Source organism: Hyaena hyaena, unplaced genomic scaffold, assembly GCF_003009895.1.
Source record: "Hyaena hyaena isolate Hyena2069 unplaced genomic scaffold, ASM300989v1 scaffold_382, whole genome shotgun sequence".
Taxonomy (NCBI): domain Eukaryota; kingdom Metazoa; phylum Chordata; class Mammalia; order Carnivora; family Hyaenidae; genus Hyaena; species Hyaena hyaena.
In genome coordinates this window covers 1,628,262-1,652,245 of record NW_024081015.1, presented here as the reverse complement: position 1 = coordinate 1,652,245, position 23,984 = coordinate 1,628,262, and the positions used below count along the sequence as shown (strand labels likewise).

The window sequence follows — 23,984 nt, the reverse complement described above, 5'->3', positions numbered from 1 at the left end:
CAGAGGACCTGGATTTTTTTTTTCAAAGAAGACATACATATGTCCAAAAGACATGACAAGATGTTTAACATCACTAATCATTAAGGAAATGCAAATCAAAACTACAATACGGTCATCACATTGTACCAGCTAGAACAGCTAGTATCAAAACAAAACAAAACAAAACAAGAAATAACAAATGTTGGCAAGGATATGGAGAAAAAGGAACCCTCACGCACTGTTGGTAGGAATGCATATTGGAACAACCACTCTGGGGAACAGTATAGGGGTTCTTCAAAAATTAAAAATAGAGGGGCGCCTGGGTGGCTTAGTCGGTTGAGCGTCCGACTTTCGCTTAGGTCATGATCTCACGATTCGTGGGTTCGGGCCCCGCATCGGGCTCTGTGCTGCCAGCTCAGAGCCTGGAGCCTGTTTCAGTCTGTGACTCCCTCTCTCTCTGACCCTCCCCTGCTTACGCGGTCTCTCTTTCTCTCCTAGAAATAAATAAAACATTTAAAAAAAAATTAAAAATAGAAATACCATATAACCCAGTAATTCTACTACTGGATATTTACCCAAAGAATATGAAAACACAAATTCAACAAGATATATGCAACCCTATGTTCACTGCAGCATTATTTACAATAGCCAAGATATGGAAGGAACCTAAGTGTCCTTCAATAAATTAATGGACAGATAAGATTAAGATACGTATGTATACACACACACACACATTATATACATAAATTACTCAGCTATAAAAAAGAATGAGATCTTACCATTTGCTACAACATGAATGGACCTAGAAGATGTTGTGCTAAGTATAATAGGTTACTCAGAGAAAGACAAATACTGTAAGATTTTACTTATATGTTAAATCTAAAAAACAAAATGAACAAACAAAACCAGAGGGGAGGAGAGTGGGGGGATTGGGCAAAATAAGAGAAGGAAATTAAGAGGTACAAACTTCCAGTTATAAAATAAACATCATAAAAGCCATCTATTAGAAGCCCTCAGCTAACACCATCCTCAATGGGGAAAAACTGAGAGCCTCCCCCTGAAATCACGAACATGAAAGGGATGTCCACTCTCACCATTGTTGTTTAACATAGTGCTGGAAGTCCTAGATCAGCAATCAGACAACAAAAGGAAATCAAAGGCATCGGAATTGGCAAAGAAGAAGTCAAACTTCCACTTTTCGCAGACGACATGATAGTCTACATAGAAAACCCGACAGACTCCACCAGTAGCCTACCAGAACTGATTCAAGAATTCAGCAAAGTTGCAGGGTACAAAATCACGTACAGATATTGGTTGCATTTTTATACACCAATAATGAAGCAACAGAAAGAGAAATAAAGAAACTAATCCCATTCACAAAACACCATAAAATACCTAAGAATAAAACTAACCAAAGATATAAGAGATCTGTATGATGAAAGCTATAGAAAACTTATGAAGGAAATTGAAGAAGACACAAAGAGGGGCATCTGGGTGGCTCAGTCGGTTGAGCATCCGACTTTGGCTCAGATCATGATCCCTCAGTGGGTTCAAGCCCCGCATTGGGCTCTGTGCTGACAGCTAGCTCAGAGCCTGGAGCCTGTTTCGGATTCTGTATCTCCCTCTCTCGGACCCTCCCCTGCTCACACGGTCTCGCTGTCTCTCTCTCTCCCTCTTCCTCTCTCTATCTCTCTCTCTCAGGAATAAATTTTTAAAAATTAAAAAAAAAAGAAAGAAGACACAAAGAAATGGAAAAACATCCCATGCTCGTGGATCAGAAGAATAAATATTGTTAAAAGAATATTGTTAAAATAAATATAAATAAAACTACCCAAAGCAATCTACACATTCAATGCAATCCCAATCAAGATTGCACCAGCATTCTTCTCAAAACTAGAACAAACTATCCTAAAATTTGTATGGAACCACAAAAGACCCCGAATAACCAAAGTAATACTGAAGAAAAAAAACCAAAATGGGAGGCATCACCATCTCAGACTTTAGCCTCTACTACAGAGTTCTAATCATCAAGACAGTATGGTATTGGCACAAAAACAGACACATAGACCAAGGGAAGAGAATTGAGAACTCAGAATTGGACCCACAAACGTATGGCCAACTAATCTTTGACAAAGCGGAAAAGAGTATCCAATGGAAAAAAGACAGCCTCTTTAACAGATGGTGCTGGGAGAACTGGACAGCAACATGCAGAAGAATGAAACTAGATCATTTTTCACACCATACACAAAAATAAACTCAAAATGGATAAAGGACCTGAATGTGAGACAGGAAACCATCAACATCCTAGAGGAGAAAGCAGGAAACAACCTCCTTGACCTCAACCGCAGCAATTTCTTACTTGACACATCCCCAAAGGCAAGGGAATCAAGAGAAAAAAAATGAACTATTGGGACCTCATCAAGATAAAAAGCTCCTGCACGGCAAACGAAACAATCAATAAAACTAATAGGCAAACGACAGAATGGGAAAAGATAGTTGCAAATGACATATCAGATAAAGGGCTAGTATCCAAAATCTATAAGGAACTCACCAAACTCCACACTTGAACCAAAGTCAGCTCCTTAATCCACTGAGCCACCCCAGCACCCCTGAACTCCATACTTGAAAAACAAAGAATCCAGGGAAGATATGGGCAGAAGACATGAACAGACACTTCTCCAAAGAGGACATCCAGAAGGCCAACAGACACATGAAACGATGCTTAGTGTCACTTCTCATCAGGGAAATACAAATCAAAACCACACTGAGATACCACCTCACTCCAGTCAGAGTGGCTAAAATGAACAAATCAGGAGACTCTAGATGCTGGCGAGGACGTGGAGAAACGGGCACCCTCCTACACTGTTGGTGGGAATGTAAACTGGTACAGCCCCTCTGGAAAACAGTGTGGAGGTTCCTCAAAAAATCAATAATAGGGGCGCCTGGGTGGCTTAGTCGGTTAAGCGTCCGACTTTCGCTTAGGTCATGATCTCGCAGTTCGTGGGTTCGAGCCCCGCGTCGGGCTCTGTGCTGACTGCCAGCTCAGAGCCTGGAGCCTGTTTCAGATTCTGTGTCTCCCTCTCTCTCTGACCCTCCCCTGCTCACGCTGTCTCTCTCTCTCTCTCCTAGAAAGAAATAAAAATAAAAAAATAAATAAATAAAATAAAAAAAAATCAATAATAGAACTCCCCTATGACCCAGCAATAGCACTGCTAGGAATTGACCCAAGGGATACAGGAGTACTGATGCATAGGGGCACATGTACCCCAATGTTCATAGCAGCACTCTCAACAATAGCCAAAACATGGAAAAGGAGCCTAAGTGTTCATAAACTGACAAATGGATCAAGAAGATATGGTTTATCTATACAATGGAATACTACATGGCAATGAGAAAGAATCAAATCTGGCCATGTGTAGCAACATGCATGGAACTTGAAGTTGTTATGCTGAGCGAAATAAGTCAGGCAGAGAAAAAAGGGCAGATACCATATGTTTGCACGTATAGGTGGATTAGGAAGAACTTAACGGAGGACCATCGGAGAGAAGAAAAGGAAAAATAGTTGGGGAGAGGGAGGGAGGCAAACCATGAGAAACCCTTGAATGCTGAGAACAAACTGAGGGCTGATGGGAATGGGGGAGAGGGAAGGGGGGGGGTAATGGGCATGGAGGAGGGCACTTGTGGGGATGAGCACTGGGTGTTATATGGAAACCAACTTGACAATAAACTACTAAAAACTAAAACTAAAACTAAAATAAAATAAGTCATTGGAGGAGCGCCTGGGTGGCTTAGTTAAGCATCCGACGTTGGCTCAGGTCACGATCTCACAATTCGTGGGGTCGAGCCCCATGTCAGGCTCTGTGCTGGCAGCTCGGAGCCCAGAGCCTGCTTCAGATTCTGTGTCTCCCTCTCTCTCTCTCAAAAATAAAACATAAAAAAAAATTATTTTTAAATAAAATAAGCCATTGGGGTGTGGGGGCACCTGGGTGGCTCAGTTGGTTAAACATCTGACTTCAGTTCAGGTTATGATCTCGCAGTTCACATGTTCAGGCCCCATGTCAGGCTCTGTGCTTACAGCTCTGAGCCTGGAGACTGCTTCAGATTCTGTGACTTCCTCTCTCTCTGCCCCTCTCTGCTCACGCTCTCTCTCTCTCTCTCAAAAATAAATAAACATTAAAAATAATAATAATAAATAAATAAATAAATCATGAGGATGAAAATTATAGCTGAGGGAATATGGTCAATAATATTGTAATAATTTTACATGGTGATAGATGGTGACTACACTTATTGTTGTGAGTAGTTAGTAATATATAGAATTGTTGATCACTATGGTGTACACTTGAAACTAACATAATATATGTCGACTAACACTTTAATTAAAAACAGGTTTTTTTAATTGAATAAAAACTTTCGCTTACCTAACAAAAACATCTTTAAGATGTAAAAAATTCCTATTTTCCTAAATGACTTTTATATTTTTTTCAACAAAGTAACTCCTTAATTTTTTCCTAAGAGACTAAATTCAGTACTGTATTTGTTTTCATAACACCCAATATGTCATGTGTCAAACTTAACTGCATTTTATGCAGTGACTATGGTGGAGTGATCTATTTTGACTACCCTCAATGTAATTCATTTGGGTAGTTCTAAAGCGTATCAGTGATCAAAATGTTTCTCCCTATAGTTACTCCTGCATTCTCAATCAGTTTCTTCCACACATCACCTAAAGAAGATTTATGGATGGAACCAGAGGGTATTATGCTAAGCAAAATTAGTCAGAGAAAGACTAATATCATTATGACTTCACTCATATGTGGAAATTTAAGATAGAAAACAGATGAACAAAAGGGAAATAAAAATAATATAAAAACAAGGAGGAGGACAAAATATAAGAGACTCTTAAATACAGAGAACAAACTCTGGAGGGGTTTGTGGATCGAGGGATGGGCTAAATGGGAAAGGGGCATTAAGAAAAGATACCCGTTGGAATGAACCCTGGGTATTACACATAGGGGATGAATCACTGGAATCTCCTCCTGAAATGATTATTGCACTATATGCTAACTAGCGTGCATGCAAATTTATAAATAAATAACAAATACTAAATAAATAATTTTACAATAGAAAAATTTAAAAAAAAAAGAGTCAATGGAAGTTTCAGGACTTTAATGGGACCTCTTCTGATCATCCTCAATTTGGATTAGGGACCCTTTTCTGTGTCCTGTGTGATTTGGGGTTTTCATTGAACATGAGTGCCATGAAGTTGGGATTGTGTCTGTCTTGCTTACTGTAACATTCCTGATGCCTAAAACTTCTAAATTCTCAATAAACATCTATCTACTTAATGGAAAAAAGAAAGAAACTTGTGTGGTGTTATTTTAATACCAAAATTTCTAAAACTAGGAAAACATTTAAAACATCAGTGTTTCTAGTCAAGGATAGCTCAATTAAATTTTATCAGTACATTATATTAAAGTTTAACTCATATTAAATATGTTAAACCTAAGATCCACTGAGTCACTCAATACTAACATTTCATATTAATGAATAAATTATTCAGGTTTCATACAAAAATATTAAGTGATGAGAAACAGAAAACGCCAGGCTTTCATGAGCTCTTTTAATAAATAAACAGAAGCAAGCTAATAACACAATTACACAAAATAAACACTAACCAACTGCAAAATAAAGATTAGGGGCACCTGGGTGGCTTAGCTGGTTAAGTGTCTGACTCTTGAATTTGGCTCAGGTCATGATCTCACAGCTGTGAGATCTTCTTGAGATTCTCTCTCTGCCTCTCTTTCGGTCCCTCTCCGTCTTGTGTTCTCTCTCTCTCTCTCTCTCTCTCTCTCTCTCTCCCTCTCCCTCTCTCTTCCCCCAAATAAATTTAAAAACAATAAACATTTAAACTAAAGATTAACTTAAGAAATACATTTTAGAACTTCATGATACCCTCATAAAATGCAGTAAAGTAAGGGTCCTAAATGAATTTTAAAGTAGCAAAATCTAAGGAAGAATTTCTCAGGTGGTAGTTCTTAGGTCACTTGCATCGCACAATCAGGTGCTTGTTAAAAATGCAGCTTCAGGGGCGCCTGGGTGGCTTAGTCGGTTAAGCGTCCGACTTTCAGTTAGGTCATGATCTCGCGGTTCGTGGGTTCGAGCCCCGCGTCGGGCTCTGTGCTGACTGCCAGCTCAGAGCCTGGAGCCTGTTTCAGAGTCTGTATCTCCCTCTCTCTCTGACCCTCCCATGCTCACGCTGTCTCTCTCTCTCTCCTAGAAATAAATAAAACATTAAAAAAAAAATTTAAAAAATGCAGCATCAAGAACTCTACCCTAGGGACACCTGGGTGGCTTAGTTGGTTAAGCGTCCGACTTTCGTTTAGATCATGATCTCGCAGTTTGTGGGTTTGGGCCCCGCGTCGGGCTCTGTGCTGACTGCCAGCTCAGAGCCTGGAGCCTGTTTCAGTCTGTGACTCCCTCTCTCTCTGACCCTCCCCTGCTCACGCTGTCTCTCTCTCTCTCTCTCTCTCTCTCCTAGAAATAAATAAAACATTAAAAAAAAAAAAAAGAACTCTACCCCAGATCTCCTGAATCAAACTCTTTTTAGAGTCTGGACACAGAAATGTACATTTCTAAAAGTGCGACAGGTGATGTTGCCCGCACCTGGGTTTGAGAATAGACTACAGTTCGTCACTTGATAATAAAGGGCCAGAAATCACAATGTTATTAAGTCATAAAAAGCATCACATACTTATGAGGCTAAGATTCCTATTAGACAACTGAGACTTGCATAATTATCAAAGTTATAATTATTGAATATATATGGAGAGTCTACTTCACTATAAGGAGTTTAAAATTTCTTTCATTAGTAAATCAAGATCTTACTTTGAAATTCTGCACAGACCTAGAAATTCTTACTGCCACAGCTGGGTTATATTTTGAGGGACTGAATTTTAGCACATGTAGCAACTCTCTTATCCTCTATGACAACAATTAAAGAGAGTCTGGATGCTTGACTTTTTGACATCAAAGGGTAGCATATTCACTGGTGTTATCCTTGAGAATGTTTTTGTTTGTTTATTTTTTGTTTTGTTTTTTGATAGAGAGTGAGAGACAGAGAGAGACAGAGAGAGAGAGAGAGAGAGAGAGAGAGAGAGAGAATGTGAGGCAGGGAGGGGCAAAGAGAGAGGGGAGAGAGAGAATCCCAAGCAGGCTCCACACTCAGCACGGAGCCTGATTGGGGCTCAATCTCACAACCATGAGATCATGACCTGAGCTAAAATCAAGAGTTGGATGCTTAACCAACTGAGTCACCCATGCACCCCATGAATGTTTTGGTAATTGAATCTACTATGTCCCTAAAGTCCCAACGGTGTCCATTAAACCCAGTAACACAGAAGTCAATTGTCATTTTCCAAGCTAAGAAAATGAATAGACTCTAAATCATTCCTGTTTTCACCTTCTCTTTCACTCACTTATCTATTAATCCTTTCATCCAACCATCCACTCAACACATTCTCAAAGGGTATTTGGTATTGTACTAGGTGTTGTACAATAAAGAGAGTAAAACAGAACTCTCTATGGTAAACCAGATCCTACATGGTCCCCCTTCCCAAGATGTCCCACCCAAGTCCCTGGGACTATAAATATGATATATACTCTATGATCCATATTTAGCAAAACAGATTTTGAAGATATAATTAAGCTTACTAGTCAACTCACTTTGAATTAAACTAAAGAGAGATCATCTGGCTAGACTCCGTCTCATCACATGAGCCCTCTGGCTGGTAGCAGAAGTTAATGATTCTAAGCATGACAATGAGACACACCATTGCTGGCTTGAAGGTGGAGAGGGCCACAGTAAGGAATACAGGTAGCCTCCAAGACCCCAGAGTGACCTAAAGGTGACAACCAGCAAGAAAACAGAGACCTCAGTTTTATAACTGTGAGAACCTGAATTCTGAATGATCCTGGACCAAGTCTCCAGATAAGAATCCAGCCTGACCAACACTCTGATTTTGGCATTGTAAGACCCCGAGTGGATAAGTCAGCTGAGTCCAGTCTTCTGACCTATAGAACTGGAAGATAATAAATGGGTGCTGTTTTAAGCCAATATATCCAAGTTTCTTTGGGATATACATCTCAGAGTCTGGAATATCTGGGTCAAAGAGTACGTGTATTTTTAATTTTACTAAGTATTTTTCAAAGTCAATGCATGAATTAATATTCCCATTAGCAATGTATGCACATCCCCAGTGCTCTTTTTTCCAGTACTTGGTATTGTCAGTTTTTTGAGTAGTACCTCAGTTTGGTTTTATTTTCCATTCCTTTGATTACTAATAAGATTCAGCACTTTTTCACATTATTGCTCATTTGAAATTCCTCTTTAGTAAAGTACCAGTTTACGTGTTTTCTCAGTTTTCTACTGGGCAGTCTTCTTGTCTGTAGAAATCCTACACATATTCTAGGTAGTACTTGCTTGGAGTATTTACTGAAAATCTTTTCTTACTCTGTGGCTTATCTTTTTTCGCTATGATGTGCGGATCATCTTTTAAAACTTGTTTTTAATGGGAAAAAAGTCTATTATTTAGTATTTGCAAGAAATAAGTTTAATAAAGCAGTTAAAATCCTTGGTTTAAGACTTTCTTCAAGTAATAAAACTCAAAATATTTAGAAGAACAAGGAAGAAAGTTCAAAGTGAATAAGGAAATACCTTAAATTTTTAGGTTTTAGGACTAGTTTATGATTCTAAAATTAGTAGCATTGCACTGGATATTGCTGTCTACTTCAGAAACTCAAAATAATGTTCCTTTGTGTGAATTACCACATTTGCCATATTTTTTTAAGCTTAAGTGGAATAACTGCTTCATAAATAGAGAAAAAAATAATGAACATGTTATAATACTACTCAAAAATCCTATTTCACATTATCATCTTTGATAACATTAACCATTCAGCTCCCAAATACAACCACAGTAAAAAGAAATGAGCCCTATGAAATCCTTGGCCCCAACACTGCTGCTGTTCTTCTAAAGTCTCAACATTGATTTTGTAGTGATCTATGACTCATTTTCTCGCCCCACCTAAAGGTACCATCCTACAAATGACTCTTACTATTTTTAAAAAACATCAGGGGGCACCTGGGTGGCTCAGTCGATTAAGCATCTGACTTCAGCTCAGGTCATGATCTCATGGTTCGTGGGTTCGAGCCCCATGTCAGGCTCTGTGCTGACAGCTCAGAGTCTGGAGCCTGCTTCTGATTCTGTGTCTCCCTCTCTCTCTCTGCTCCTCCTCCACTCACACTCCTCTCTCTCTCTCAAAAATAAATAAACACTAAAAAATTAAAAAAAAATTCCAGTACAGTTGAGACTAGATTCCTCTCTTGAAACAAATTATTTCCGATGCCTTTATACCCAACAGCCATGATTCCCCCCATGGTCTCTGCCTCTTCATAAAAAGTATGTGTGCATGTATGAATGTGTGCATGTATGTGTTGATAAGTAACAGAAGTCTTTTTACCTTAGTCTTCCCTATTGTGTTAATACAATATAAGAACTGTGCTGTTCCTCAGGCAAAGAGAAAGGAAGAAGCATATGGTGAGAATATCAGAACTATAGGCGTTCTCATTTCAAATGGAGGTAAAATTATTATAAGAGGGGTATTATGTTATTTCCTGAAAAGTGTTCCCACATTCATTCAATATGCATATTTCCACAGAAACTTTATCTAGAGTAGCATATACAATATTAATATCCATACTTCTAAAACTGGGATATGTACTGGCCAGAGGATGGAGGGGATTACAGAAAAACAACAAAATAAACATTACAGAAACTTATTTGGTTTGGTTTTCCCTAGTGGTTGGTAATTTGAAGCCATAGAGTTGTATTAAAACAAGCATGGAAATATAGAGTAGAATTCTCAAGAAAATTCCAAGACTTCTTTATATGTGGGAGACTGCAGCTGTTAGATATAAAGAGGTTTGAAATGTGAGTTAAGCCAACTTTCATGTTTAAGGAAAAAATATGAAGCTTTTGTGTATTGTCTTTAAACCTGGCCAGGCTACATACAATTTGTAACACTATTCCTGTGAGGAACTGCTTTTGAAATTTTGTTTGTAAATTGTTTAAGTTTTTTAAATTGCATACAATTTGTTAGAACAATTCCACTTCTAGGAATTAATCCAAAAGAAATAATAAGAGATTAAAAATATTCATAGTGTTATTTATAATAATAAAGTATTTGAAATAGCCTAAATGTCCAATACAAGGGATCTGCCTAGTACAAACTGCAGCTATTAAATTCTTTTTTTTTTTTTTTTTTTTTAATTTAACTTCTAGGAGAGAGAGAGAGAGACAGCATGAGCAGGGGAGGGTCAAAGAGAGAGGGAGTCACAGACTGAAACAGGCTCCAGACTCTGAGCTGGCAGTCAGCACAGAGCCCGACGCGGGGCTCGAACCCACGAACCGCGAGATCATGACCCAAGCGAAAGTCGGACGCTTAACCGACTAAGCCACCCAGGCGCCCCGTGCAGCTATTAAATTCTATTACAAGGAAATGTTAACAGACATGACACAATATTTCTAATATGCTATAAGATGGAAAAAGTAAACTATAAAAAGCTGATACTTTGTATCAGCATGTATATGTACATGCATTGAAAAAAAACTGGAAGTACCTTTCCTTCTTTCCCTTGTGTATTGTTTTTCCAGACTTTCTATAGTAAACATGTCTTACTATTATAATTATAAAAGATCTCAAATTAAGCATACAGGGCTTATATACAAGAACAAAGAGCTTCCCAGGCGCCTGGGTGCCTGGAGCCTGTTTCAGATTCTATGTCTCCCTCTCTCTCTGACCCTCCCTGCTCATGCTGTCTCTCTCTCTCTCTCCTTCTCAGAAATTAAAAAAAAAAAATTTTTTTAATAAAGAAAAAGAACAGAAAGAACAAAGAGCTTCCAATTCTTTGTTATCAACTGGTTCTACAACACAAGGTAGAAACAGAAAACCTCTTCTCCCTCAATTTATATACTTTTTCTTCTTGTGTAGAGAAAACTACATTCCTCAAGCTGCAATGAATACAGAATGAAGACATATAATATCTCACCTATCAGAATGACACAGATCAAAATGAATCAGAAGATCAGTGGGTGCACCACTCCTATGTGCTGATGATATCATCTAAACTGAACAATCCTTCTGGAAGGGTAACTTTACAATGTGTATAAAAACCCCTAAGTTGTGCATACCTTTTAGCCAAGCAATTCTATGTCTAGGAATTTATCCTGAGGAAATAACTGTATAAGTTTGCAAATACATACATACTAGGCTATTCTCAGCAATACCATATGTAATATTGAAAGTTGAAAACAATCCGAATGTGCATCAAGAGGGTAGATAAGGGGCACCTGGGTGACTCAATTGGTTGAGCATTCTACTTCAGCTTAGGTCATGATCTTGCGGTTCACAGGTTCCAGTCCCTCATCAGGCTCTGTGCTGACAGCTCAGAGGAATTCATTGTTTCCCTCTCTCTCTCTACCCTCCCCTGCTCATGCTCTGTCTTCCTCTCTCAAAAATAAATAAACATCAAAAAAAAATTTTTTAAACAGGGTAGATTAAATGACAATGTATCTATACAGTGCCCTACCATTAAAAATTATGCTACAGATACTGTTTCTGGTATTATATTTCATGTAGTGAAAAAAATTAGATGAAAATACAGTCTTTTATGATCCCATTTTTATGTATTAAAAAGAGGGGCGCCTGGGTAGCTCAGTCAGTTAAGTGTCTGCCTCTTGGTTTCCACTCAGGTTCACGAGTTCAAGCTCTGTACCGGGCTTCAAGCTGGCAGTTCGGAGCCTGCTTCAGATTCTCTCTTTCCCTCTCTCTGCCCCTCTCTCTCTGCCCCTCCCCTGCTCGCCCTCTCTTTCTCTCTCTCAAAATAAATAAGTAAACTTAAAATATGTTTTAAAAGTAAGAATGTGTACATTTGTGAAGAAAATGTTTGGAAGAGTTCCAACCAGTGTTTACTACTAAATTTACTTCTGGTAAGTAGAATCATGACTGATCTTTATGTCTTCTTTAAAACTTTTCCGGGGCGCCCTGGCAGCTCAGTCAGTTAAGCGTCCAACTTCAGCTCAGGTCATGATCTTGTGATTCATGGGTTCAAGCCTGGCATCCAGCTCTGTGCTGACAGCTCGGAGCCTGGATCCTGTTTCAGACTCTGTGTCTCCCTCTCTCTCTGACCCTCCCCTGCTTGAGCTCTGTCTCGTTCTGTCCTCTCAAAAATAAATAAACATTTAAAAAATTAAAAAAAAAAACTTTTCCTACCACAATGAACATGTATAACTGTTAATATCAGAAGAAATGATCTACTAAACTGAACCTGTCTCATTAATCAAATATAATTAGTTTTACTCTTTTCTACTCTTTCCTCACTTCTGAGGCCCTTAGAATATTCTTCCTGATTTAAACACATCAAATGCTTCAGGGGGTGGCAAATGTGTCAACTATATACTAACGCCGCTATGCATGCGGCAAAGATGACATGCTTAAAAATGTCAGTCTTTGTTAACAAGATTTTATTTCTAAAAGAAAAATGTATATACCCCCCCAGGTTCATGTTATTATGATCAGACCCCATTTGCTGTCACCTCCTTCCTTTGCCTCTGCCTTCTCACCATTATTGCACACACAGTGTTTTCAGCTCTAGATACCATGGTGGTTACTGTCTTGGATATAGAAAAACCTTGCCAAGAGAGATATGTTTTAGAAAATAAATAACAGAAAACAAATTTCAGTTCTAGTCCAAACAGTATGCCCCAGCATCACTGTCAAATATAACCTTCTGCAATGATAGAAAGGTTCTACTGTCTGTGCTGTCCAATATGACAGAGAGTGGACCTAATGACACACATGGGTACTAAGTACTTGAAATGTGGCATGAGTGAGGAACCAAATTTTTAAATTTTAACTTATTTTAAATAGCCACCTATGGCTAATAGCTACCATACCGGAGAGCACTGCTCTAGAAAAATTCACAGTACATATACTGTGGCTGATACAAAATATACACATGAATCCAAGAGCTACATGATTTCTACTTAAGACCAGGTACTCCAGTGTGCATTTCCAAAACTAACGAAACTGTAATTTTACAGATTGCTACCTTGACAAATTACAGACTGCTTCCTTAAAAAATTAAATGGCCTTTTAGCAATCCTCATTCTTCTTTACCTAGGCAATAAGGATCCACTTGTTCAAAGTCTCAATTCTTGTAGCTTTAGTAACACTGCATTATCTTAGCTCACCACTACATCTCAAATTTGTTTTCTGTTTGGGTGTAATCTTAGTCTCTCCCTCCTGCCTTCTACTACAGTCTTTTCCCAAAGCCTGGTTCTTAGTTTCTTGTTTTCTGCCTTCTATTAAGAAGAGATTTCTCACAGCTTCAACTATAACCCCTATTTGCCTTCTGTAAAACAGCACCATCTCACTATGTAACCTTAACCACATCATTTAACCTCTGAGACTGCTTCTAGTTTGTAAAATAACTGAGATGGCTATTATGGTCCCTTCAGCTTTAGGAGTTTCTGAATTCTAGTAAACACCTAGTTATGGAACTGGACTTTCTCTCAGACTGATGCTACTCCTTGCCTTTTTAAATGCTGGTATATCCCATGGTTGATAGAAACCAGCTTTTTCACTCTCCATACTCTTTCTCCAAGAATTCCATAAACTATTCATTATGACTCTCTCAAATGTATGGGGTAAAAAGAATCTGCTCTTAAAAACTTCAGATTTAGAGGTGCCTGGCTCCAGATTTACTTTTTTAAAAATGTTTATTTATTATTTTGAGAGAGAGAGAGAGAGAGACAGAGAGAGAGAACGAATATGTGCATGCATGGGGAAGGGGCAGAAAAGAGGGAGAGAGAATCCCAAGCAGGCTACACACTGTCAATACAGAGCCTGACACAGGGCTCAATCTCATGAACTGTGAGACCACAACCTGAGTGGAAATCAAGAGTGGGATGCTTAACCGACTGAGCCACCCAGGCACCCTCCGATTTACATTCCTATTCATTGCACAGGATTTACTAGATGTGCTATAACCCATTTAAAAGTATCAAACAGGGACGCCTGGGTGGCTTAGTCGGTTAAGCGTCCGACTTTCGCTTAGGTCATGATCTCGCGGTTCGTGGGTTTGAGCCCCGCGTCGGGCTCTGTGCTGACTGCCAGCTCAGAGCCTGGAGCCTATTTCAGAGTCTGTATCTCCCTCTCTCTCTGACCCTCCCCTGCTCACGCTGTCTCTCTCTCTCTCTCCTAGAAATAAATAAAAATATTTTTTAAAAAAAGTATCAAACAAACCAAAATTATGTTTGGCAAACTTCTTTGTCAGTATGGCTTACTGATTAAAAACACAAGTTTTAGGATTAGATGTATCTGAATTTGAATCCCAATTGTCACTAGCTATGTAACCTTGATCAAATTAATGTTTCCACTTTTTCATGTGTAAAATGGGGTTAAAATACACTTACAATTCATATTGTTGTTGTAAATGCATGTTTTATAATATACAGCTCAGACAATACTTGAAATATACTAACAGTTCAATAAATGTTACCTATTATTATTATCAATAGCATCACCATCTTCCTAATACTCCAGATTTAACAGCTAAGTCATCTTTGATGCCTTCTGTCCTTTTTTTTTTTAATTTTTTTAATGTTTTATTTATTTCTGAGACAGAGAGAGAGAGCGCGTGAGAGAGCGAGAGAGAGAGAGAGAGAGAGAGAGGCAGTGTGTGCAGGGGAGGGTCAGAGAGAGAGGGAGATGCAGAATACGAAACAGGCTCCAGGCTCTGAGCTAGCTGGCAGCACAGAGCCCGATGCGGGGCTCGAACCCACGAACTGTGAGATCATGACCTGAGCTGAAGTCAGAGCTCAACCAACTGAGCCACCCAGGCGCCCCCTTCTGTCCTTTTTTAAAATATATACATTCAATCAGTATTTGTACATTTTCATTTTCCAATATGACATCTATTTTTCATTCTATCAGAGATTTAGATTATTGTAGTCACCCAACTAGATTACTAGGGTTTTTTAATTCTTACAGGGTAAAGCCTCTTATTTTTGTTTCCTTTATATTATAGTTAGTATAATGTCTTATACATAAAAGTTTTGCTCTTACTAGACAAGTCAAATAATCTTCACATTTATTTATTCCTCCATTAGATCCCTTGAATTCTTTGAGGACAGAAAGTGTGTTGGTCCTCTCTATGTATATGCACTTACAAAATTCCTTAGCAAATGTCTGTTGAATTAATGAATGCTGATTAGTCTCCCTGTCTCAAACTCAATAAATCTATCCTCAATCTAGCTTCCACATATGCAAAGGGTAGCTCATATATTCTCTAGTCCAATCATTTCTTCTGACCAAACTGACCTGACCACATTATCACAAGCAGTACTACTGTATTAGTCAGGACTCTTGATTTTGAAACAAAAAATTCTGCTCAAATCAAGCAGAAAAGGGAATTTATTAACTTGTTATCCAAGGACAGCACTATCTTAAGGCCTGGCTATTAAACCAAAGGTTCAAACACTATCATCAGAACTTGGTCTCACTTTCTATCTTTTGGCTCTGCCTTCCATTTATTAGTAAGCTTCAGGCTCACATTCTATTCTCTCAGCAATCCCAGGGTCCAAATCATGCCTCTTTCTCAATAGTTCCAATAAAAAAAAATCAGAATTAACAGTCATGTGTGCTCACTGGAAAATGTCTCTATCTCTGAGCAATCACTGTAGCCAGAAGGATGGACTACATTGATTAGCTAGGTCTGGCCTTAGTCACGTGCACACCCTTATGCTGGGCTAGGATATTCATGAAACTGAGAGGAGTGATTTCCTAGGAAAACAGGAGTACTGTAAATCAGATGAAAGGGTGTTGTATAATGGTCTGGCAAAATTAACTGATATGTCATATACTCCAGGAATTTTTGCATGCTGTCCACCACGGCCTGGAATTGGTTTTTCCTTCTCATTTTTGCCTATGCAAATCCTTTCCAACCTTTCTGCCCCAAGAAGTCTTCTGTGATTTCCTTCTAAGGTTTTCGTTGTCCACTGGATCAAATTATCTGTTCCCAAATAAATATTTCCCTTTTCATAAAAAATCTACTTTTTTAAATAAGAGTGAAAAGCGTCAAGAAAATGTTGCTAATTAATTCTAATCATGTCAAATTATAAGTAGTATGGGAAATATTTGCTGTTTCTTAGAATATAAACTCTTGAAGGATAGTAGTTCTACCAGATACTATACGTTATGAGAAAACAGACTACATGACAACTTTGACGTATATATACTGTATATATAGTATTCAAATAATTTTTCTGGCTTTAGATTTTAAAGAGTCTTAACAAAACATTTTAGTTAACAAAAGTTGTGTCTGAATCCATCAAAGTACCTGATATAAGAGCTACACTATAGTTTTGGAGTTCTCTCAAAGTAGGCTCAAATCCTGGCTAACATTGCCTTCCCTGGCCTTTAACTACAGGTCTTTGAGCAAATTATCTGGTATCTCCAAATCTTGATTTCACTATCTAAAAACAGGAATAGTAATATCTATCTGTACATAGGAAGGCTGTGTGGTATAGCAGAAAGGAAAAGAGTTAGATGGACCTGGGCTGAAATTCTACCACCAATACCAATTATAGGACCTTCTCTGAGTGATTCCTCATCTGTAAATTCTGAAGGCTTCCTCACATATAAAGTGGGGATAATAATGCTTAGTCCATTGGTTGTTCTGAGCATTTAACAAGGCAATGTATTTTAAAACACCTAACACAATGAACAGCAAACAGTGTGTATTCAATAAATGATGAAATCTGCATTAAATTATCCATTTAAAATAACTTAGACGGGTGCCTCATGGCTCAGCCAGGAGAACAGAAGAGCATGTGACTCTTGATCTCAAGGTTGTGAGTTTGAGCTCCACATTGGGTATAGAGGTTATTCAAAAATAAAATCTTTAGGGGTGTCTGAGTGGCTCAGTTGGCTGAATGTCTGACTCTTGATTTCAGCTCAGGTCATGATCTCACAGTTTGTGGGATCGAACCCAACTTTGGGCTCTGTGCTGATAGTACAGAGCCTGCTTGGGATTCTGTCTGCCCCTACCCTGTTTGCCTGCTTTCTCTCTCAAAATAAATAAACACTAAAAAAAACCAAAAAACAAAACAAAAAAAATTTTTTTTAAATAAAATAATTCAGAGCACAGTAAGGAAAAAATTTATTGGTATTAGTTCTTTTTCTTCAAAAATGCCTTTGGGTTTTCTTTGTTAATTAATAAAATATTTCTTAAAAGCAAAACATGTTGGTCCTATAATTATTTAAAAGCAGATAATAAATGAAATAAACACCTGTAACCAACTTGTTCTTTAGCTTCGTGCTTAATGTAGTAATACTGAAATGACTCACACCAATATAAAATTGCTATATTACCCATCTCTGAAATAATCATATGCCATATAGCCATCTCCTGAACAGAATCAGGTAATTTGGGCTATGAACAATTTTGGATGTTGTCTATCAGAACATATGCAGAAGGGAAGTGGCTGTTCATATTTACCTTAGCAAGAAAGTTTAATTTTAATAACATCCACTAAAAATACAAACTATCTTCAGTACCACTGTTCCCAAAAGAGATTAAATAATTAGACATTTAATTTCTTCCATTTTACACTAGAGTGAAAGTTTCTCCGGAAAGCAGTTTCTTGAAGTAGTTTAACAGTTCTGTTTATTTTTCTAACAAGTGAATCATATGTTAATACCCATCAATCTTTAATGAGTGCACATAGAAAATTACTAAATCAAAGACTTTAAAATCAAATAAAATGGAATAAATTAAAACACAAAGTACTACACATTCTTTCGTTGCAAAAAAAAACTATATCTAAATAAAATACTTAACTATATCATACTACACAAACCTGTGTAGGGGATTTTTTTTCCTCCTTTGTGTAAAACATGAATAGACTCGGTTTTTAATCTACTCCCTAAGGAAGCTATATTTTAAACACAAGAAAAGCATATTATGTTGAGTGCCTCAGTCACCAGACATTGTTCTCTACAATTGAGAAAACCAAATAATACCCAATTCCTTATTACCTTTCCTGTGTTCAAAAATATGTACAAAGCAATGTTCATTTTTGAAAAGCGTTAAGTACAGATAGGGTAGGCAATCTATGTATCTTTTCTTCTCTCAACTTTTCAGGGAGGGCATGAGAAATGTGATGGAAGTCTGAAGGTTGGCTCTAGTTACTGCTACAAGTACGTTTGGTAAGTCAACTAGATAAAGGTGGAGAAAGAAAAGTTACAGCCTTAGGGCTCACATTAAAAACAACTCTGAAGAAACGTCAGTCGTCAGATCAATGCTTCCCCAACAACGCAGTGGCCAATGTTCTGAAATACTAAGGGCGCTCTACAATCCCAAATCTTAGCATAGTCAATCTGGCATCCCAAATTCGAAAGGGCCTGCAGAAACCGGGGCGGGGCAAGGGTCGACTTCAGTAGCAGCATAGATTAATTTTATAGCAGAGAAAAACACCCTCTGTCTATCCCTACGGTCCCCTTCCCCGAGAGATGCAGCAGTCTGCCGCCTCACCCCAGGCTAGGGGTCTGGCCCGCAGGCCGGAGGGGGCTGGGTGGGTCCGAGCAGTCCGCTTCTCCCCGTTAGTCGGGTCCCAACCAGGCGCTATGGGACCGGTAGCTGTAACTACCCCCCGAATCCTCCCACCGGCTGGAGCTGTCTCCCGCCGCGTTCCAGGCCCCTGGTTGGCAGGGATGCCCCGTGCCCTACTCACCCGCCCGGGTGGTGTCCGTCAGGTCATGGTTGGCCGCTCCCCGGGGAAACTCCCTCAGTTTCCGGCCGCTCAGGCTCAGCACCCCGGTCACAGCCGCCTCCTCCAGCGCTCGATCGAGGGAGCGGCTCCACGAACCCGGGCCAGAACCAGGGCCTGCTCCGGAGCTTGGCCCACAGTTAACACCGGAGAGGTTACCTCCCGATGCCACTGGACCAGAGTACTCTGCAGCCGTGGCCACAGCGACCAAGCCTGCGGCCGCCATTTCCCAGCCGACAACTCTCCGGCCCACGGCTCAGCGCATGCGCCGCCAGAACTGATGGGTGGGCGGGGAAAGGGGCAAACAGACCCCGGACGGCTCTCCTGACGGGCTGGGCGGCAGTGGCCCTCCGCACACCCAGGCGTTTGCCCCGGCCTACATCGAGGTTTTCAAGGGAAATCAAAACTCACAATCTGGAGCATCCCCTACTATAGGCTCCCAGTACCATTTTAAAAATGCCTCTACAAAAATATCTTTCAATGTTCTCCACAAAAACTTCCGTGCCTTCCTCCAATACTGAAGGGTTCGATTAAGCATTAAATTAAGGCTTATCACTGTTGCTACCAGAGGAGGGGACCCTGGGATACGACGGAAACATTTTCCCAACTCTGTCATTCTATACACCAAGTGATTCAGATGCAGATATGTTGTTAACTGTTATTTTCGGAGAAAATAAATGCTAACCTGGCCCCCCAAATTCCATAATCCTCATTCAAAGGGTATATAAATGTTTAGGGCCCTCTTTCCTTTTTATAAAAAATAGCTCTTAACAAAAATGAAACAAACATGTTAAATAATATTTGTCCTTTAGGCAAGATTTTATTGTTGAACAAATCAGGATGAATGGCATTAAAGTCTAAATTTTTGTCTAGAACCAAAAGTGAGGCGGGGGTGGGGGGTGGGAGATAATCTGACCATAATCTAAGATTAATGTGGGAATTAGAGGTAAAATGGAAGAAATGATAAAACCCAAAATCATTATTGAAAAACTGGAAAATATCACTTCACTTTAAACGAATTAGGCCTCATTTACATTGCAACCAGTCTCCAGCATATTCTTTTACACATTTAAGCCATTGCTGCTACATTAATGTAAATTTCCCCTACAACCAACCAGTATTTGTGGGAAATAAGAGGCTGTTAGCGCTCTTTTCCTAGGAGATTACAATCTAATTATAGAATTCAGACAAACATACCTATAATAGTAGGACAACACAAAAAAGGGGCTGAATAGGGGAAGCCAGGTTAATCCATGCGAATACAAAGAAATGGAATCTGCATCATGAATGAATGAAATTTTGGATAAAATATGGAAGGCTATGAAATAGGCAACAGTAGGAAGGTGAAAGCAATATTCTAGACCGGGAGGAGTATCAATATGAACACACCCAGGTATGATTTATAATGGTACATGTGAATATTTTAGGCCACAAGCCAAAAAGTTCAAGAGACAGCAAAAGAAAATAAGGTTTGGAGAGCCTATCCATCATTCAAAGCCTAACCCTTCAAACTCTGATTAGCACTTCCCCCAACTCCCAGATGGAAGAGGTTGTGAAAATGTTTAATCTCAGTGACAAAGCTGATTAGTAACAGATGCTCAGAGAGTTGTTCTATGAATTCTTACATTCCAGGTTCTTCAACAGCAAGCTCCATGACTGATCATCAGTATCAAGGTCTGTTATGAGCATGGGTCATTGCAATGGCGAGTGATATATTTGTCAGCTCAAAAAACATTTATCCAACATACAAACTGTTTTTTGTTATTCTGATCTAAAATTGTTTTGTTCTTAGATTTTAAGCTATTTAAAAGGGCAGGACCTCGTTTTTTTTTTAAAGAAATATTTCAACTACAGCGACTAAAAGCATAATCATATATTCCATATTAACACTACTATGCTAGCTACCAGATATCTTTATAAAATGCACCATTGTCACCTGAATTTGATTACCTATTACCTTCCACTATTTACACTAAATTCTTCTAACAAGTTCTCCATAATACAGCCTCATTCTTCCTATCTATCTATACAAGTACCTCATTATAATTGCAACGTAACATACTAATCATGGTCTCTGAACTTCTGACCAAGTTTATAGGTTGCCATTGCCTTGTCCATTCAACTAGATTTTAAGGTCCTTATGTTAAACTCTATAATTTTCTTCCATACCCCAGAGTTCAGTATCTTAATAGGAACTAAGTAAGGATGAGTGGACACAGAGACAGAAGATGGGTTATATACTAATATAGCAGATGTATTAATACAAGAGAGAAAGCTGGGAGAGGGGGAAAAAATGGAGAACAGGGTAGATAAATCTATAGGTGTTTGAAGTCCAAAAGAAAAGCCTGTGGAAATGAGAAATATATATGAGAACAAGTCCTAGGTAAAGAGAGACTGTAAGTAAAGGTAAAGCAATGAGATAAGACTTCTAAGGATTTGAGCTCTGATCTGCAAAGGTAGAATATAAGGGAATTCTCATCCTACTCCCTCAATCTCCATAAAACAAGTGACAAGGTCATCTTGTGAGAATGGTATACAGGAAATGGAATCACTGTAAGGATTTCACCAGTGTCTAGCAATGAATAATGAGAAACAGGTACAAAAACACTATGAGAAAAAGGGCTATAGAGACCTATAATTTATTCTACAACTGCTCTGTGGTCTAGAAGCAAGAGCTGAAAAAAATTGATAGTGAGGGTTATTGAATGTTAGGAATTGATAATAGAGAACTTCCTTGCTTCTTCCTGTTTATTTTACAGCTGAAAGTTAACTTATTGAATGAATTCCAGGGGCAAAATATTCACTCAAATCTCAAGTTTTCCAGCTCTGTATCTCACTACCGCATGGAGAAATAAAGTCCTTTCCCTCTTCATCCACTCACTAGAAATATGTTCTGGTCACTGCTTTAAGAACTCCATTTTTATAAACTCAAAAGCAATGGGATTAAAATCTTCACTAATCCTATACTCTTCAAATGTAAAGCACAAAAACTAGCTTGTTGAATATATTCAGTAAATGTTTGCTCCTTCTCTGATTCATTTAATAAGCAGACAATAGGATTTTCTTCTCACTAAAGGAAAGTAGAAATAGAAGTAGAAATTAGAGACCTCCACACTATGGAAATAATTTCCTATTCATCTTTAAACATCAGTAAACCTCTTCTGAAATACAACTCAAAACAATGAATTTCAGCTCCAAGACAGCATTACACATTTCCTTGTTTCATCAAGCTTTTTGTACTTGATAGAAGTAACATAATGGCAAGTGGGAAAAAAAATTAGAAGTCATTTAATTTATAAGAAAATCTTTAACTCCCTAACAATGGCCGACAACAGTTCAAAATCCTTATTGTTGATGCTTGGGGCTTGTTGGTATCATTTTTAAAAAGAGGAATAACTGGGGCGCCTGGGTGGCTTAGTCGGTTAAGCGTCCGACTTTCGCTTGGGTCATGATCTCGCAGTTCGTGGGTTCGTTCCCCGCGTCGGGCTTTGTGCTGACTGCCAGCTCAGAGCCTGGAGCCTGTTTCCGAGTCTGTGTCTCCCTCTCTCTCTGACCCTCCCATGCTCACACTGTCTCTCTCTCTCCTAGAAATAAATAAATAAAAATATTTAAAAAAAAAAAATTAAAAAAAAAGGGGGAATAACTACAAATTAATCTACATAAAAATAATTCACTTTAAAATAAGCTTAAATCATGTGTTGATTTTTTTTACGGTGGCAATAGAGGTCATATAATTCTGATGAAAGCTCAAAAATATACTAAACAGAAATAAAAGAATCATTTTCTGCCCTGATACTGCCTGTATTCAGAACGTATGGTATTCATTCTCTGTAGTGCAAAGTCAGCTATTGTTTTCTCACTCTTACTTATTGTGTAAATCTAAATCAGGACAAAAATTACCTTAACACACTAAGAAACAAATGTGCAAAGGGAAAAAAAGTGACAAACCAAGAAACATACTCTTAACTATAGAGAACTGATGATTACCAGAGGGAAGGTGGGTGGGGGGATGAGTGAAACAATTGATGGGCATTTAGGAATGCACTTGTCCTGATGAGCACCAGGTGATTAAAATTAAAAATTATTCTGACACTGTGTATAATGTTTGAATTATAAAGCCACTGACAGCAAAATAAGATATACATATCTATTCTAGTAGAAAATAATCACTGGGCAATGAAGCTTGTAAGTTTCTTCACACTTTGGAAGTATTTTATGATCTGCTTATGTCATTAAAATTATGAAATCTATGCCTGTTAGAAAAAAAATACATAGGGGCGGCTGCGTGTCTCAGTCAGTTGAGCGTCTGACTTTGGCTCAGGTCATGATCTCATGGTTCGTGGGTTCAAGCCCCATGTCGAGCTCTGTGCTGGCAGCTCAGAGCCTGGAGCCTGCTTCAGAATCTGTGTCAAACTCTCTCTCTGACCCTCTCCTGCTTCACGCTCGCTCGCTCGCTCTCTCTCTCTCTCTCTCTCAGAAATAAAACATCAAAAAATTAAAAAAAAAAGAAAAAGAAAAAAATGCACAATGTCCAATTAGGAACACTGGCCTTTTCTAAGAGGTCTACATAGCTTGAATACAAAATGATGTAATGAAATCTCAATAATTATCACTGGTAGAGTAGATTTACTTGCCATGCTACAAATTACAAATGCTATAGCACTGCTATTAGCACTTCTTAGATATTGGACAAGCCAAACATCATTCCACTACACTCTGTGGATGTTCAATTCACAGAAGCAGGTTATTACGAGAATTAAATTAAACTGAGAATTAAAAGACCTGGGCTCAAAAAGTGACACTGCCACATACAAGTCTTGAAAAGCTGAGCCTCTAAAACATAGAAAGGAGTTGAAATGGATGATGTTGAAAAGCTCACCTAGCTTGAAATTCTGCACTCTAAGTAAATCTGAGTCTTTAAGTCCTGCTGGCTACTTACTTCTTGGTTGGAGCTCATGAATGAAATGGTCAAAAGGCAGTTAGAATATGCGTCTAGACTGATTTACCAATTTGATTGGTTAGGTAGTTTTTCAAACCCTAAAAATCATAATTACTACAAAGTTCTTTGTAACATATATCTAAAAACCACAATTCAATCTTTATAGCTAAGAA

The 23,984-nt window shown here is 38.5% G+C and overlaps 1 protein-coding gene across 4 annotated transcripts in view; it reads right to left on the bottom strand.

Annotated features, from left to right (window-relative positions):
- LRCH3 (leucine rich repeats and calponin homology domain containing 3) overlaps nucleotides 1–19,156 on the bottom strand; it is a 124,084-nt gene extending 104,928 nt beyond the window's left edge. For all 4 annotated transcript variants that reach the window (XM_039250873.1, XM_039250870.1, XM_039250871.1 and 1 more), the window contains exon 1: nucleotides 18,837–19,156. In XM_039250873.1, coding sequence (XP_039106804.1) covers nucleotides 18,837–19,098 — 262 coding nt within the window. In that variant the 5' untranslated portion in view covers nucleotides 19,099–19,156. The remainder of the gene's footprint in view (nucleotides 1–18,836) is intronic.
- Between the last annotated feature and the right edge of the window lie 4,828 nt (nucleotides 19,157–23,984).